Here is a 17,075-nt window from a genome sequence, read left to right as displayed (position 1 = left end):
AAGAGAGTGATATCTTGATTAATCCCAAATCCTATTTCAATAAACTTTGGAAAACTAGATGTTAGTGAGGGTTTTTTGGACTTGCCATATCTGCTCAATCACACATATCCTCATTCCTTCTCTTTTGTTCTTTCTTGTGCAGCTAGTAAAGAAGAGAAATAAGGTAAAGGATGGATGACATCAAATGAAAGATAGTTGAATCAAGGTGGGGGAGGTTGTCGTCATCAGCCTACTCTTATTCTGATTCTATTCACACTGTTCAACCTTCTGCTACTTATTCCCTTTCTCCCCAAAAAAGGTCTTCAGCATGACCTTTACCTGTTAGAATTCTCTTCCAGAATACAAACTGCCACAACTAGAATTCTTAGCCAGAGTAATAGAATTGAAATTGAAAATTCTGGGTGTTGTAGAATAGAATAGAATAGAATTTTATTGGCCAAGTGTGATTGGACACACAAGGAATTTGTCTTGGTGCATATGCTCTCAGTGTACATAAAAGAAAAGATACGTTCATCAAGGTACAACATTTACAACACAATTGATGATAATATATCAATATAAATCATAAGGATTGCCAGCAACAAGTTATAGTCATACAGTCATAAGTGGAAAGAGATTGGTGATGGGAACTATGAAACGATTAATTAAATTAATTAAATTAAATTAATTACTGCAGATTCAGTAAATAGTCTGACAGTGTTGAGGGAATTATTTGTTTAGCAGAGTGATGGCCTTCGGGAAAAAACTGTTCTTGTGTCTAGTTGTTCTGGTGTGCAGTGCTCTATAGCGTCGTTTTGAGGGTAGGAGTTGAAACAGTTTATGTCCAGGATGCGAGGGATCTGCAAATATTTTCACGGCCCTCTTCTTGATTCGTGCAGTATACAGGTCCTCAATGGAAGGCAAGTTGGTAGCAATTATTTTTTCTGCAGTTCTAATTATCCTCTGAAGTCTGTGTTTTTCTTGTTGGGTTGCAGAACCGAACCAGACAGTTATAGAGGTGCAAATGACAGACTCAATAATTCAAGAGAAAATTCTGGGTGTTGTATATTGCATTATCTGGAAGGTCCTCATCTTGGAGAAAGCTGTATTAAGCAAAAGCAAAAGGCTCTATTATGTATGGGATAAGCAATACGCTGGCCACTGCAAATGGGAAATTTGATGTCCAATCCATTATCAAGACTGGAAAAGAAGCTATAATAGTGCTGGCAAACCTTTTTGGCACCAAGTGCCTAAATGGGAGCATGCATGTGCATGTGGGGGAGCACTGGAAACCAGAAGAACAGTTCCCTGATGCACATGCATGCACCAGGAAGCTTAACTTCTGATTTCCAACACCGGCATGCACGCCAATCACTTGGTCTTCCGGTTTCTGGCATGGATGTGTGTGCAAAGACCAGCTGGCTGGTGCACATGCACCAGAAACCAGAAACTCAGCTTCCCAGCGTGCGCATGCATGCCAGTGAGCTGTTCTTCTGGTTTCTGGTGGTCCTGTGTATGCGAAGACCAGCTGGCTGGCATGAATGCACTGGAAACTGGAAGCTCAGCTTCCCAGCACACATGTGTGCCAGGGAGCTACTCTTCTGGTTTCCGGTGCTCCTGCGTGTGTAAAAACCAACTGGCCAATGTGCGTGCACCAGAAACCAGAAGTGTAGCTTCCCACTGCACGCATGCACATCAGGGAGCTGCTCTTCCAGTTTTCAGTGCTCCTGCGCGCACAAAGACCAACTGGTTGCACCGGAAACTAGAAGAGGAACGGGCGACAGCTAGTGTGTCTGGAGAGATGGCTCTGCATGTCACTTCCGGCACAGGTGTCATAGGTTCACCATCACGGAGCTATGGCTTTATTTTATAGCCAGCAAAGATACTTGTGGTGGCTGTGTTCCAAAGCATCCTGTCATCCCTCCTTTAAGAGTTATCTAAGATGCAGAGAAAGAGACAGAAACTGGGCAGGTAATTGTTTTGCCCAAATAAAACTACATAATAAAATACCGGTACTAAACTGTTTTTAATAATCACAAATGAAATTTGCAGGATGTGATTGACTTCGGACATATTTTCCTGCTTCCCCAGTTTAAGGGATCCATACCTTATTCTGTTCCTTCTTTCCATTTTTCATAAAGCAAAAGCTGGACAGCATTGAAAGCAGGAATAGGCAGGAAAGGACTTCTTAATTCTATTTCCATCTGTGCTCCATCTTCAAACTTTGGATTTTAAATTGCCCCTGATAAAGTTTCATGGTTAGGAATGGCTGGGAAGAACAAATTTTCTAGGGAAAAAACAGGATGCAGAAGAATGCTTTGAACTTCAAATCTGCATCCCTTAAATTTTCACTAAGCTAACAGGAGCTACATTTTATGCAAGTGAATATGGCCATTTTGTCTTGTGCTTAAGTGTTTGCATTAAACTATATATGTATGCATTTTTCTCAAAGTATACATCTTTTTGTTTATAATATTACCTAGCATATAGATTTATTTATTGCTATTTTTCATAATGTAATGCTTCCAATGACTTACTGAGTATTGGCTTGTGTTTTGGCTTCAAAAATGAGAAATATATAATTTCATACTTAGTATGAACTAATCAACTTTTTTCTTCATCCTTAATTGTAATGCAATACCAACTTTGTTCTTAAGGCAGTAGTTCTTTGTATAAATCTTGTGCAAGGAACTACTGGATAAGTGGTAGCCTTTAATATATATAATGTATATATAATTATATAATGTATATAAACATAAAGTTATGTTCTGGGAAGCTGAGATAATGTCATCAAATGTCTCATTGATGTTTACTGAAAGTGAATGTAGGCTTCATAGTAAAGGAATTGACATTCTTACTTTTCTCTCTCCTATTTTTCATTAGGTTGTGAAGAGACAGAGGAAGCAGATATTTATTTCTTGATTGATAGTTCTGGCAGTATCCAGACAGAAGAGTTCCTTGACATGAAAATCTTTATGAAAGAAATGATTAGCGTGTTCCAGATTGGCCCCAATCAAGTTCGTTTTGGGGTGGTTCAGTATGCAAGTGATCCCAAAATAGAGTTTCTGATTAATGAGTACAGCACATTGGCCCAATTAGAAGACGCAATAAAAGTGATCTGGCAGATTGGTGGTGGCACTAAAACTGGAGATGCTTTACACTACATGAACAACTTGTTCAAAACTTCAGCCAGGGACAATGTCCCACAGTTTCTCATTGTTATTACAGATGGTAAATCCCAGGATCAAGTAACCATACCTGCAGAAGAGCTGCGAAGTGCAGGGATTGTTATATATGCCATAGGTGTCAAGGATGCTGTAAAAAGAGAACTAAAAGATATAGCTGGGACCAAGGACAGGATGTTTTTTTTGAATGATTTTGATTCCCTGAAGCTCATCAAACATGATATTGCACAGGATATTTGTTCTCCTGAGGGTAAGGTCTTTTCTTCAATGAAATATTATCATAACAAATCTTCTGAATGCCTCTTATGGGCAAACAAATTCCTTTTAACTACGCTAATTGCATTTTCCTACACTGATCATATTGGTTTTCAAAGTATCACCTGCAAAGAATTCACCTTTGTTGGGTTAAAAAGATTGATTACACTCCTTTTCTTAATCTCTACCTTTTGGGGGTGATTATTAAGGGACAAAGTATCCTGTGGGAAGGCTGTATGGCTGACACTTGTTTCAAGTACAGAAGCTTTCATATGAGGTTCACTTTTTACTGTTTTTAACTCTTTCTTTTTTTTTTAAAAAAAAATTGCTTTAAAAGGAGTTTCTGCTCTCCCTACAAGATCTGCAAACACAGATAACTAAGGGAACCATCTTCAAAGTATTTCCAAGCAACAGGACATTCAAACTCCTAGCTAGGCTTCCAAGTAGAGCTTCCAAATAAGTCCACATACCTTGGTGACTCTGTCTGTTTAATTAGCAACACATATTAGTCCAATAAAAGATGCTATTTCATTACATAATTCTGAGGGGTTTATACTGTAAATGTGAAGAACCTTGGATTCTACTGGTATTTGTCTTCAGAAAATACAACTGCATGAATATTATAATATAAAACATAGCTATTGTTCATTCTTTGTCCCTAGCATGTCAATTCAGTTCAAATCTTTATTGTCAGTGCACAACATATGTACAATGAGATTGATTGAGCTCCCTCAGTGCACCCCCCCAACACAATACAACTCACAGTGAAGACAGAAAATCCCTAACTCAATAAATCATATTAACAAAACATCCAGTCCTATTGCACCAGTGTGAACATATTACACATTGCGCTGGCCGTGCAGTCCATCATACTACATAGTTATGATGTTATTTCTCATTCAGGAGTCTGAGAGCCCACGGATAAAAACTATTCTTCAACCTGTTTGTGCGGCTGGCTATACTTCTATATTTTCTTCCAGATGGTAGGAAGGTAAAGAAGTGATGACCAGGGTGAGAGTCGTCCCTGAGACTTTTCCTTACTCTTCTAAGGCAACGAGCCCTAGAAATCTCATCTAGTGGTATCAGGGGACAGCCCACAATGTTTTGTGCTATACTCACCACCATCTGTAATGTTTTTCTATCCGCAGCTGTTAGACCAGCATGCCATACCATGCAGTGGTGGGATTCAGCCAGTTCACACCACTTCGGGAGAACCAGTTGTTAACTTTCTGAACAGTTTGGCAAACTGATTGTTGGAAGAAATCATTAGGGCAGAGAACTGGTTGTTAAATTACTTGAATGCCACCACTGATACCATGATGCAATAAGTGAGGATGCTTTCTATTGTGGACCAGTAAAAGGAGGTCATCAGTTGTTCCACCATGTTTTTATGCAAGACCCTAAGGAAATGGAGTCTCTATTGGGCCTTCCTGGCCACCTGGATCTGTTGTTTTTCCAGATGAGGTCTTCGCTGAGATGGACTCTCAGGAATTTAAAGGAGGAAACTCTCTCTACACAGCCCCCCTCAGTGTAAAGTGGGGCAAGTTCCTTTTTTTTCCTCCAGAAGTCCAATACCATCTCCTTGGTCTTGCTGATGTTTAGGTACAGGTTGTTTTTTTAGCACCATGTGGAAAGTTTTTGAACCTCCCCCCGTACGCTGTTTCGTCTCTACCTGTAATAAGACCCAGGATAGTGGTGTCATCTGTGAACTTAATGATCACAGTAGATGGGTCTGATGTTACACAATCATGTGTGTACAATGAATACATATAGGGACTGAGCACACAACCTTGTGATAGCCAGTGCTAAGCTTCAGGGGGATGGATATGACAGACACAACCCTCACTGATTGTGGCTGGTCCCTCAGAAAGTCTTTGATCCAGTCACAGATGGAAGAGGGAAAATCCAAGTCAGTCAGCTTTTTGATAAGGATGTTTGGCAGAATGGTGTTGAAGGCCGAGCTATAGTCTATGAAAAGCATCCTGACATAGTTCCTGGGCTTTTCCAGATGGCTCATTACAGAATGTAAAGCTGTAGCTATGGTGTCATCTGTCAACCTGTTACCCCTGATATTTGCCGAAGTCCGGGAGGCATGTCCTAAGGTGTTGGAGAATCAATCTCCAAAAATGTCCATTATTACATATTACAGCAATTGCAATATAGTTAACTGAACAAGTTAACTTTTGGAGAATCAATCTCCAGAAATGTCCATTATTACATATACAGCAATTGCAATATAGTTAACTGCTTTATAAAAGTTTCTTAACACACCCAAGTAATTAATTTTGCATTATTTTAGGAAGCTGAACAAAGCCCATAATTGTTTAAAAAGTGGAAACTCACTTGCAAAGATGAAATGCAGCCTAAGTTCTGGAAAATCTCTTGTTAAGAAATTTGGTAAGAATGACCTCTGAGTAGACATTGTGTACAGTCAAAAACATTAGGTAGTGAATGCCAAGGTCTTCTTGATTTGAATCATAAAAATGTCCTATTACTGGACCTGTTACATTTTGCTCAGTTATTTAATGTTTACATCTCTTTTTCATTTATTATTTTCAGCCTGTAAAAATTTGAAAGCTGACATAATTTTACTAATTGATACATCAGAAAGTATGGATCAATCTGAATTTGAACAGATCAAGAATTTTTCTAATTTAATTGTAAACAAATCTGATATTGGAGCTGATAAGATTCAGATTGGGCTGCTCCAATTTGGCGTCAATCCAGAAGAAGTTTTCCCACTGAACAAGTACAACAACAAGGTTGACCTGAGGAAAGCAATAAGTACAATGAGGCAGGTTCAAGAAGGAGCCAGAATTGGAACAGCTCTAGATTTTGCCTCCCCTTACTTTGACACATCTAGGGGAGGGCGTTTGGGTGTAAAACAATATTTGATACTGGTCACAGATGAGGAATCTAACGATGATGTAAGAAGCGCAGCCAGAGCACTCAGGAACAAAGGTGTTGTCATCTATGCCATTGGAATACTGAAAGAAAACTACTCCCAGCTTTTAGACATTGCTGGCACTCAGGATAAAGTATTTTCAGAGAATTATTTTGAATCGCTCATGTTTCTGGTGAAGCCAATTCTATTTCAAATTTGCAACCCCAAGGAGGGTAAGTATAGAAGTGAAATACGTTATTTCTTCAGAAAATTATTTTGCACTCTCCATATTTTCTGCTATAACCCTGAACCAGATATTGCCAAGGTCAGGCTTAATTATTGTAGTGGCATGTGGGAATGACCTTGGGAGACAGGAGGGAGAGACTGGGCAATTGAACAGCATGTAAAAGCTATCTCAGCCTACAGAAGGAGGGAAAGTGTGGGAAAAGAGACCCTAGCTTTTCCAAGAGTAAAAGAAAAGAAGGGGAGAAATACTTTCAATCTTGCAAGACCATTTATTTATTTATTTATGAAATTTATACACTAAGTGACAGTGGGAAGTTTACAAATAAAGCCATAAAAATCTATAAAAAATAGACAAATTTAGAAAACAAATTGAGAAGTTAAAAAGACAGAGGAATTGCCCTTAAGCCATCAACCACCCCCAGAATTGCACCTTGCGCTAACAGACAGGGCAAAGTCTTAATGCTGTCATAGTACAGCAGAAGAGTAAGGGCCAATTTAACCTTACAATAAAGATTTATTGTACTCCTGGTTGTGTTTCTTGTCCTCATACTCATACTTCTGGTTGTGTTTCCTGTCTGGATTACCTCACAGGGCAAGTAATCATATAAAAAACAGCAGTAAAAGGTTTGAGATTAGAGCTAATTGTATCCTGCAACCTCTTTCTATCCTAGTTTCCATCCTAAATAATTGTGCTGTTCTCAAGTGACTGTTCATTACCCGTAGCTCTTTTGAAAAGTAGGATTTAAGCATTAATCAAACTGCTTTCAGACAGCAAAACATTTTCATCTCTCTTTAGGATTTATCCAGTCATATTGATGTTTTAAATTGTCCTTTATGTTATGAAATTTGAAGGAAATATAATGCAGATTATATAGTATGGATTCTCTTACATTTTATCTATATAAAAAGGTATTTTTGAGAGAGAATTGGAAAAACTGACTTATTCAAAAAAAGCCGATAGGCTTCAAAGAAACTCTAACTCTAACTCACTAGTGCACAAAACAACCATAGTCATTATTTCCTCTACCCTACACGATATTCCTGAGAAAAGTATCCATGATCTGATGAACTCCATGTTATTTTATATAATATTACAAGAGTATCTCATAAGATGCTATGGAATCTGCCCTTGATCAAGAGACAGAGAATTTTTGAAAATATAATTGTTAGATGCTAAAAGAGTAGACAGTGCTCTGGTTCATTTGCATAATTTGAATAATTCCAGTGTCAACCACCAAAATGTAGCTCTGATCAAAAAATAATCAACTCCATATTAAGACTAAAATTACTTTGTTAAAATTCATTATAGTAACAGTTCAGGGGCTTCAGTAAGATATGACTGAATGGAAGAAAAAAAATAGTAACATAATCTTGCAACTCAGATTACAGATAGTTCTCAATTTATAAGCACAAATGGGACTGGAATTTCTATCATATATTGCAGTCATAATTCAAGCTGGATTGGTTTTATGAACATTTTCATAATGCAGTTTTTAAGTGAATAACATGGTCATTAAGCGAATCCATCTTATTCAATGGGTGGGTTGTTTTTTTTGGCAAAAAATTGGCAAAAAAGCTTGCAAATCATAATCATGATTGCAGGATATTGCAACCAGTCATAAATGCAAGCTAGTTGCTAAGCACCCACATTGCAATTGTGACCATGGTGATGGTAAAACTACCATAAGTGTGAGTACAGTATTGAGTAAGTGTTATTAAACCACATTTGACAAGGCCATTATAACTTTGAATCATTGCTAAAAGAATAGTCATAAATCAAGGACTATATGGGTCCTTGTTCTTCCTTCTCTGTTTGGCTTAAGCAGTATTTCCCTCCTTGTTGCTTTGGTAATGGATCCCTCCTCTCTCCATCAAGATCATTTTTCTTATTCTCAACAGTTACCTTTGCAAAATGCGCAATTATTTTGAATCCTACCTTGGTTTAAGCACTTTGTTTGAGTGCTGCTCAGGATGTTGCTGAGTTACAGCTTTCAGCAATTGACCCCAGACCTATTCCTCCTAGGGCTTTTGAGAGCTATAGCTCTTAAACTCTGGACAGTCACCTATTCTCCAGTTCTACTTTATTCTCTATTGTTCTCTATCCTTTCTATTTTAACCCTACCTTTAGCAATTAATCTTTTTCAAAGAATTGTCCCAATAGCAAGGTTAAGGAAGCACTTGATGTTAGATTATTGAAGCAAAACTTTATTTTAACACTGCCATTTTGCTTTTCCAATGACAGTATGCAGGCGAACTGAAGTTGCTGACATAATCTTCGTAGTTCATGGATCCAGAGATGTTACAGAGTTCAAGGGGATGCAACGGCTTATGGAAGCAATTGTGAATGACTCCGTTGTGGGCAAAGACAGTGTTCAGTTTGGAGCTGTTATCTTTGGTACTCTACCGGAAGAAAAATTTCAGCTAAATACCTATTCCACAAAATCTCAACTAAGGGAAGCCATTAAAAACCTAGTTCCTTTAAAAGGATTAACCTATACAACAAGAGCTTTGAATTTTGCAAGGGAACGCTTTGGTTCTGCTTATGGTGGCCGAACATCATACCTAGGTCTCACAAAGATCATCATTTTGATTACAGATGAACCAACAACACCCACAGATAGATCTAATCTCTCAGCAGCAGTTCAGGCTTTGAAGCAAGAAGGTATCAAGGTCATTGCTGTTGGGATAGAGGATGCTAGTAGAACAGAACTAGCAGAAATAGTTGGTGAGAAGGAAAGATGGTTTTTTACTTCCAGTTACAATGCACTGGACAGTTTATATGAAAACATAACTTATCTTATATGTGATGAATCAAAACCAGGTAACTAGAATCTTTGTTAATGTATACATGTTATTTATTATTAGCATTCATTATATATTGCTACATTAAATCTTCTTCTCACTTGGTGAGTAAAGCCACTTGGGATGGACTGGAAGAATTGAATTGGGGACTAGTCGAACCTCTTCCCTCTGCACTCCCTCATTTTGCTCCTGGCTTCCCTTAGTTTGGCAAGATAGTTTCTAAAAACCTGCATCTTGGCCAAATGAAAAACAGATGTCATACGCAACTTTTGACAAGGCTGGGGTACGTTTATTCTACTGAACATTGCAAACTATTGGTAGGGGTCAGGTTGGGATATTAGGATATATACTGGATATTGTTTACAGTGCAGGAACTTGGTCTGGGAAGTACAAGACAACAATCATATAATTAACTTTTCTATGCATCTAATTCATGTAATTTATTGATCATTTGGAAAGAAGTATATTTCATTTCCTTCAGCTTCTGTATTATTCATATTGCAGAACAGTTTTTTTAGGCTATGAAGAATATATAATACAATCAGTGTGCCACTTCAGGAGACATTGAACAACAACAACCCAAAGCTCCCCTCTCCTCTTACCAAGATTAAATAATATAAATAACCAACATTAGAGGAAATAAAGTGCTGGAAATGACAATTTTCCTTCTTAAAGGTTTCAGTCCTCAAGGTACACATTAGGAGGTATCTTGCAGCACATCAAAGTTTAATATGTTATGAGATAACCTATCCTTTTTTTAACATGATACAGTCCAAATCTGGCCATCAGCCTGGCCATATTAGATTTGATTCTATTATCTATATCGTACAGATAGTTCTCCACTTTCAACCACAATTGGAGTTGGAATTTTAGTCACTAATTGATGCATTCATTGAACAAGGCATCCCACAACCAGAACCAATTTTATGATCGTTGTGACCCTGGTAGTTAAACAAATCACATGGTCATTAAGTAAATCATGAAACTCTTAAGTGATTTTTGCTTGTTGGTTGAGTGATTACATGGCTGTGACTACATGACTGCAAAATGTGAACTAATTGCCAAGCATTAAATTGCAATCACGTGACCATGGATAAAGCAATAACTTTAACTTCGAGAAAAGGACATAAGTCTTTTTTTCAACCCTATTGTAACTCTGAATCATTGTTAAACAAATTGTCGTAAGCCAAGGGTTATCTGTAGTATTTTTAGTGCTAAAAGTTTCTTTATTAATTTTGCAAAAACACAAAGTATTATATATATAAAACATTGAATATATTTTCTGGAAAGTCTACTGATTTCTCTGGGATTATTACCCAATAATAATTTTTGGAATTATAGAAGTAAGTCTCACTGAACTTAATAGAACCTATTTCCTAGAAGAATTCAGAATATTACCATACGTGTGTTAAAAGATACTTCATCTTTTTATATCTCACAATCAAATGGATTTTTCTTTTTGCAGCTTGTGGTACTGAAGAAGTAGATCTCGTGTTTCTGATTGATGGCTCAAACAGCATTTCAGGACAGAACTTTTTGACTATGAAGACATTCATGAAAACAGTAGTTGACAGCTTTATCATTGCAAAGGACAAAGTCCGGGTTGGGGTGGCTCAGTACAGCACAGAACCTCAGAAAGAATTTTATCTCAATGAATTTTTTAATAATAGTGCCATAAAAAAGAAGATTGATGTAATTGCACAGTTAAAATCTCGCACTTTCACAGGCACAGGGTTGAAATTTGTCAGGAGCTTCTTTGAACCTGCCAATGGTGGCCGACAATATAATGGAGTCATGCAGTATTTGATTGTCATCACAGATGGGCTGTCTGATGATAAAGTGGAGGATGCAGCCATTGTTTTAAGGAAAAATGGCATCCAAGTCTTTGTAATAGGCATTGGTACTTTCAATTATTTTGAGCTCCTGCAAATTGCTGGCTTTTCTAACAGAGTATATGTGTTGAAGGACTTTGAACAACTGCAAAGTGATATGAGGAAGATTGTCAAAGAGATCTGTAATCCTGGCGATAAACCCTCTCCTGGTAAGTCTCGCATTTAAAAACTCTATACATCTCCATCTTATATTCTTCACCTCAGAGGGTTTAATTTTATTTACAAAAGATGAGATAAATAGTTTTAATGCTTTCTTTTTAAGCAATTGCTTTGCTTCAATTAAGAAGCAAAGGGGCCTCTGTGGCTCAGACTGCTAATGCAGTCTGTTATTAACAGCAGCTGCCTGCAATTACTGCAGCTTCTAGTCCCACCAGGCCCAAGGTTGACTCAGCCTTCCATCCTTTATAAGGTAGGTAAAATGAGGACCCAGATTGTTGGGGGCAATAAGTTGACTTTGTATATAAATATACAAATAGAATGAAGACTATTGTTAACATAGTGTAAGCCGCCCTGAGTCTTCAGAGAAGGGTGAGATATAAATGCAAAAAAAAAAAAAAAAAAGAAGAAGGATATTATCTATTAGAAGGGAAAAATAGGCTGCAATTGTGTGAAGAAAATTAAAGAGGAAATTGTAGAAATCTTGAATGAATTTGGTATTGAGGAAAGTAGATTACAGTAATTTAAAAGACTACAAAAATGATAGCAAAAGCAATGTAAAATTGAAATGTACTGGATTTTAGATCAAGGTTTAGATAGAAATTAATAAAATCAATGAAAGAGAGGGAGTAGTGCAATGTTTTTGAAATTCCTGTGTGGTTTTTCTTGATAAAAACTGAACCATTTCATTTTGACATTTTTGAATAAGCTGAATTGGTATTGGAACACCCCTCCTCCCCCTCCTCCCCCCTCCTCCTCTTTTCAGTCTCATTTGCATATGCTATTGCTACATATATTTTTTTTTGTTTACATTTATACCCCGCCCTTCTCCGAAGACTAAGGGCGGCTTACAGTGTATAAGGCACATTAACAGGGAGACCACAATGCTAATGCAGAATTGTAGTTTGGCTGCCAATTTACCAGCTCAGCTGTAGGACATTGTTAGATTGGGCGATAGAAGAGGCAGGACACATCCTAGCAACTTGCCTGTCTGCAGAGTGAGGTTAAGCTTTGCTAACAAGCGCTTTTGCAGGTTGATATCCCTCCCTCCACAGACGAGCCTATCTAACAGCACCTCATCCAACTCACAGTATGCCACGGCCTTTCTTAGTACTTTGATGTATTGGTTTATCATCTCTCCTTCTGTTGTGTCCCACCCCCACTCTGACGAACGAGTCAAGGAAGTCCGTAACAAACTTGGCAATGAAGCCTCTGCAGCTTGCCAAGTTTCTTCGAGGTTTATCAGGGCAGGCAGGAGTCCAAGTTGTGACTTCTGCGATACGGTCCGGTATCAGCAAACTAGAGAAGACTTTGCTTGACTCAAGGTTGGAATGCCAAAAGCAGGTCCTTTATATAGGCTGTGGGTGTGGCTCCATGACTCAGCATTTATCCAGGCCTGCCCCACCCTTCCTTCTGCTGGCATCGCCTCTCAGATCTCCGGAAGTGAGGGGCCGCCTACTCTGAATTGTCTTCAGCTGGATCTGCTGTCAGCGTCTGGGAAAGGGAGGGGTCAGAGGGAGTAGGCCCGGGTAATTCCACCACCTGGCTGGCTTCCTGCTCTGAAGGCTGAGCCAAAGAAACACATGCTGTATGAGTGAGGTTTATTGGGCTTCTCCTTTCACTCCTTGAATCCTCTCCGGGCATGGGGCCAGGGCCGGGGGCTGGAGTCATGACAGGCTGTTCATCTTCATTATCAGACTCGGAGTCTGACAAAAGGCCTGGTTGGAGACGGGAGAGGCCCGGCTGAGGAGAGGACGGAGGACGAGTCACAACACTTTCGTCCTGGGCTCTGCGGTGGAATTTATGTCACCTAACGATCTTGGACGGCATGTTTGAAGTGTGTTCTGGAATAGAATTTTTTTATTGGCCAAGTGTGATTGGATACACAAGGAATTTGTCTTGGTGCATATGCTCTCAGTGTACATAAAAGAAAAGATACCTTCATCAAGCGTTATGTTTACAACACAAATGATGGTCAATATATCAATATAAATCATAAGGATTACCAGCAACAAAGTTACAGTCATACAGTCATAAGTGGAAAGAGATTGGTGATGGGAACGATGAGAAGATTAATAGTAGTGCAGATTTAGTAAATAGTTTGACAGTGTTGAGGGAATTATTTGTTTAGCAGAGTGATGGCCTTCGGGAAAAAACTGTTCTTGTGTCTAGTTGTTCTGGTGTGCAGCGCTCTATAGCGTCGTTTTAAGATAGGAGTTGAAACAGTTTATGTCCTGGATGTGAGGGATCTGTAAATATTTTCACGGTCCTCTTCTTGATTCATGCAGTATACAGGTCCTCAATGGAAGGCAGGTTGGTAGCAATTATTTTTTCTGCAGTTCTAATTATCCTCTGAAGTCTGTGTCTTTCTTGTTGGGTTGCAGAACTGAACCAGTTATAGAGGTGCAAATGACAGACTCAATAATTCTTCTGTAGAACTGGATCAGCAGCTCCTTGGGCAGTTTCAGCTTACTGAGTTGGCGCAGAAAGAACATTTTTTGTTGTCCTTTTTTGATGATGTTTTTGATGTTAGCTGTCCATTTTAGATCTTGCGATATGATAGAACCTAGAAATTTAAAGGTTTCTACTGTTGATACTGTGTTGTCTAGTATTGTGAGAGGTAGAAGTATGGAAGGGTTTCTCCTAAAGTCTACCACCATTTCTACAGTTTTGAATGTGTTCAGTTCCAGATTGTTTTGGTCGCACCACAAGGCTGGTCGTTCGACCTCTCGTCTATATGCAGATTTGTCTCGAATGAGACCAATCACTGTTGTGTCATCTGTGAACTTCAGTAGTTTAACAGATGGATCATTGGAGATGCAGTCATTGGTATACAGAGAGAAGAGAAGTGGGGAGAGCACACAGCCTTGGGGCCCCCCTGTGCTAATTGTATAGGTATCTGATGTGATCTTGCTTAGCTTCACCTGCTGCTTCCTGTTTGTTAGGAAGCTTGTGATCCACTTACAAGTCTGTTCCGGTACCTGTAGCTGGTTTAGCTTAGTTAGAAGAGTGTCTGGAATGATGGTATTGAATGCTGAACTAAAGTCTACAAAGAGGACCCTTGCATAGGTCTTTGGAGACTCAAGATGTTATAGGATATATACTGTTGATCTATTTGCTCGGTATGCAAATTGCAAGGAGTCTAACAGTGGATCCATGATGGTTTTCAAGTGGGAAAGCACTAGCCTTTCAATGGTTTTCATGACCACAGATGTTAAAGCAACTGGTCTGTAGTCATTCAGTGTAGTCCAGGGCACTGTCTGCATGACCACTGATGCTGTAAGCACCTTGGCTAGCTCAAACACCTCTGACCCTCAGTAACTGAGGAAGAGTGCCCTCTTCCTATTGTCTGAGAGTCCCAGGAGGTCATTTGCTTCCATCAAAGCGAATTATGTAGGAGTCCCAGTTTTCCATGGATGGGTTGAATGGAGTTGGTGGGGTGTGTGTGGTCTCAGTAGGCCAATGAAGATTCTGATTAGTTGCTGATTGGACATGCCTGCATGCTTTGCAAGGTGCAACACAGGAGGATGAGCTGGTTTCGTACCAGAAAGAATGACAAGCAGCTCTTTTAGAAGTGTCATCCTAGGTCCTCTCTCTTCCCTGGAGCCACCTTGCATCATAAATGGGCATCACAATCAGGCATGTACAGAGATTGCCTGTACAGAGACCAACTTGTTTTCCCACCTATTTATCTACTCACATAGAACATGCTTTTGAACTGTTAGGTGGACAGAAGTTGAGGTCAGCATTGGGAGCTCATCCTGCCACCCAGTGCTAGGGTTAGGGTTAGGGTTAGAACAGAGATCATTTCCATCATCATTAAGCCATTGAGCCACTGCACTTCTACACTAGCCCTCTGTGATGGCAATACAATTCAGAAATTTTTGCAGTTATATTATAGATTCCATGAGGCTCAGTTTTAATTTAGTGTGCTGTTTTATATTTACATGAAACAACCCTGGAGAAATTATTCAGAGTTGAAGATAAAATTCACCAAATATCCCCAATATACAGACGTCCTCAAGCTTTACCTCTTTTTATCAAAACCATATGAGGTAGTAAATAATTTTAAATCAGAATTTGAATATAACAATATTCTAGATGAAGGCTGACATATTAAGTTATAATTAAGATCACATAAGACAGACTTGCTATTAGTATGTGTTTCAATTGCTTCATTATAGTAATCAGTTTGTTGGATATGTATATGTATATGTATATATTACATTTTCTTGGATCCAGTACTATCACTATTAATTTTAGTGATACAGAATTTCTTTTATCAATGGGTTCTATAGTTATAGTTTAATTATAGCCTTATTTGTATGTTGTTGTTGTTGTTGTTAGTTGCGAAGTTGTGTCCGACCCATCACGACCCCATGGACAACATTCCTCCAAGCCTTCCTGTCCTCTACCATCCTCTGGAGTCCATTTATTTATTTATTTGTATATTTATTTATTTGTATAGAGACAACTTGATAAGAGTTAAATATTAAAACCCAGGTCAGTTGATTCAGGCTAAAATTAGCATGAAATCTCTAAAATTAGAATGACTCAGTGATAGAATACATTTCTAAAGACAGAGCCTTCAGAAGTCATTGAGGACCAAGATTCATAAATTCCAATTCTAATCTACTCATTTGTAGCTGGAAGAATAATTTAGATCAGTCTCATCCCAAATATCTTTCTGGAAAGCGAAAATAGTAATCTAAAATCAAAGTCTGACAAACCAAGAATCAAGATAAAGCAGTCTAAAGCAGTGGTGGGTTTCACATTTTTTTACTGCCGGTTCTGTAGGTGTGGCTTGGTGGGTGTGGCATGGCTTGGTGGGCATGGCAGGGGAAGGTTACTGCAAAATCCTGATTTCTTTCTGATAAGCTGGGACTCAGGAGGCAGAGAATAGATGGGGTTGGGGCCAGTCAGAATTTTTATTACCGGTTTATTACTGGTTTATTACTCAAAATTTCTGTTACCGGTTCTCCAGAACTGGTCAGAACTTGCTGAAACCCACCTCTGGTTCAAAATGATCAGGACTAGAAGACAAAGAACAGACAGATACACAAAATAAAAGCAAAGATTGGCTTGACACCTAACAGATTTTTCCTACTTGTTTATGTAGGACTGCAGATAAGCTGCAACTTTAAAACTCTGAGATGTAGAATGATGCAATTGGCACACATAACTTTTCTTAAAATAGAGTGCCTAGTAATTTGTTTTTGCTGTTGGGGACTTCCGGGGTGACGTCACAGAGTTGCGATCCAAGAAAAGGATCCCCATCTTTTTGGATTGATTTTCCGCGCATGGAAGCTGGTAACGGCAGGAACTGATCCTGGAGCAGTCGGATCTGTAGAGGGAAAATTCTCAGGGTAATGGGGACATGCGCAATCCCCCGTTACGAAAAGAAGAACCCCTTGAATTTCAATGTGGAAGAGATCGGCTGTAATAGTTGAATCCGGAGGCTTGATGGCCCATTTGTAGAGAAGGAAGCAAAAAGTGGAAAAACAGCCAAAACATCAGTGATCAGAAATGGGACTGAGTGAGCTAGTCGGCTACTTCCCCCATTTGGTGGAATTTACAAGGTGTGACAAGGGAGTCTCTAAAAGGAGGAAAGGCTGCACGCTGGGCGGTGGAGCGGAACAGCATGAAAGAAGCTGAAGAGAAAAAAGAGGGTGATTG

The 17,075-nt window shown here is 38.9% G+C and overlaps 1 protein-coding gene across 1 annotated transcript in view; it reads left to right on the top strand.

Annotated features, from left to right (window-relative positions):
- Positions 1-17,075, top strand: part of LOC131198230 (collagen alpha-3(VI) chain-like) — a 126,194-nt gene that overhangs the window by 7,121 nt on the left and 101,998 nt on the right. The window contains exons 5-8 of the mRNA XM_058182722.1: positions 2,863-3,414; positions 5,979-6,536; positions 8,792-9,370; positions 10,817-11,392. Of these exons, the coding sequence (XP_058038705.1) occupies positions 2,863-3,414; positions 5,979-6,536; positions 8,792-9,370; positions 10,817-11,392 (2,265 nt within the window). The remainder of the gene's footprint in view (positions 1-2,862; positions 3,415-5,978; positions 6,537-8,791; positions 9,371-10,816; positions 11,393-17,075) is intronic.

This window comes from Ahaetulla prasina, chromosome 4 (assembly GCF_028640845.1).
Source record: "Ahaetulla prasina isolate Xishuangbanna chromosome 4, ASM2864084v1, whole genome shotgun sequence".
Taxonomy (NCBI): Eukaryota; Metazoa; Chordata; class Lepidosauria; order Squamata; family Colubridae; genus Ahaetulla; species Ahaetulla prasina.
This window is presented reverse-complemented; position numbering and strand designations above follow the sequence as displayed.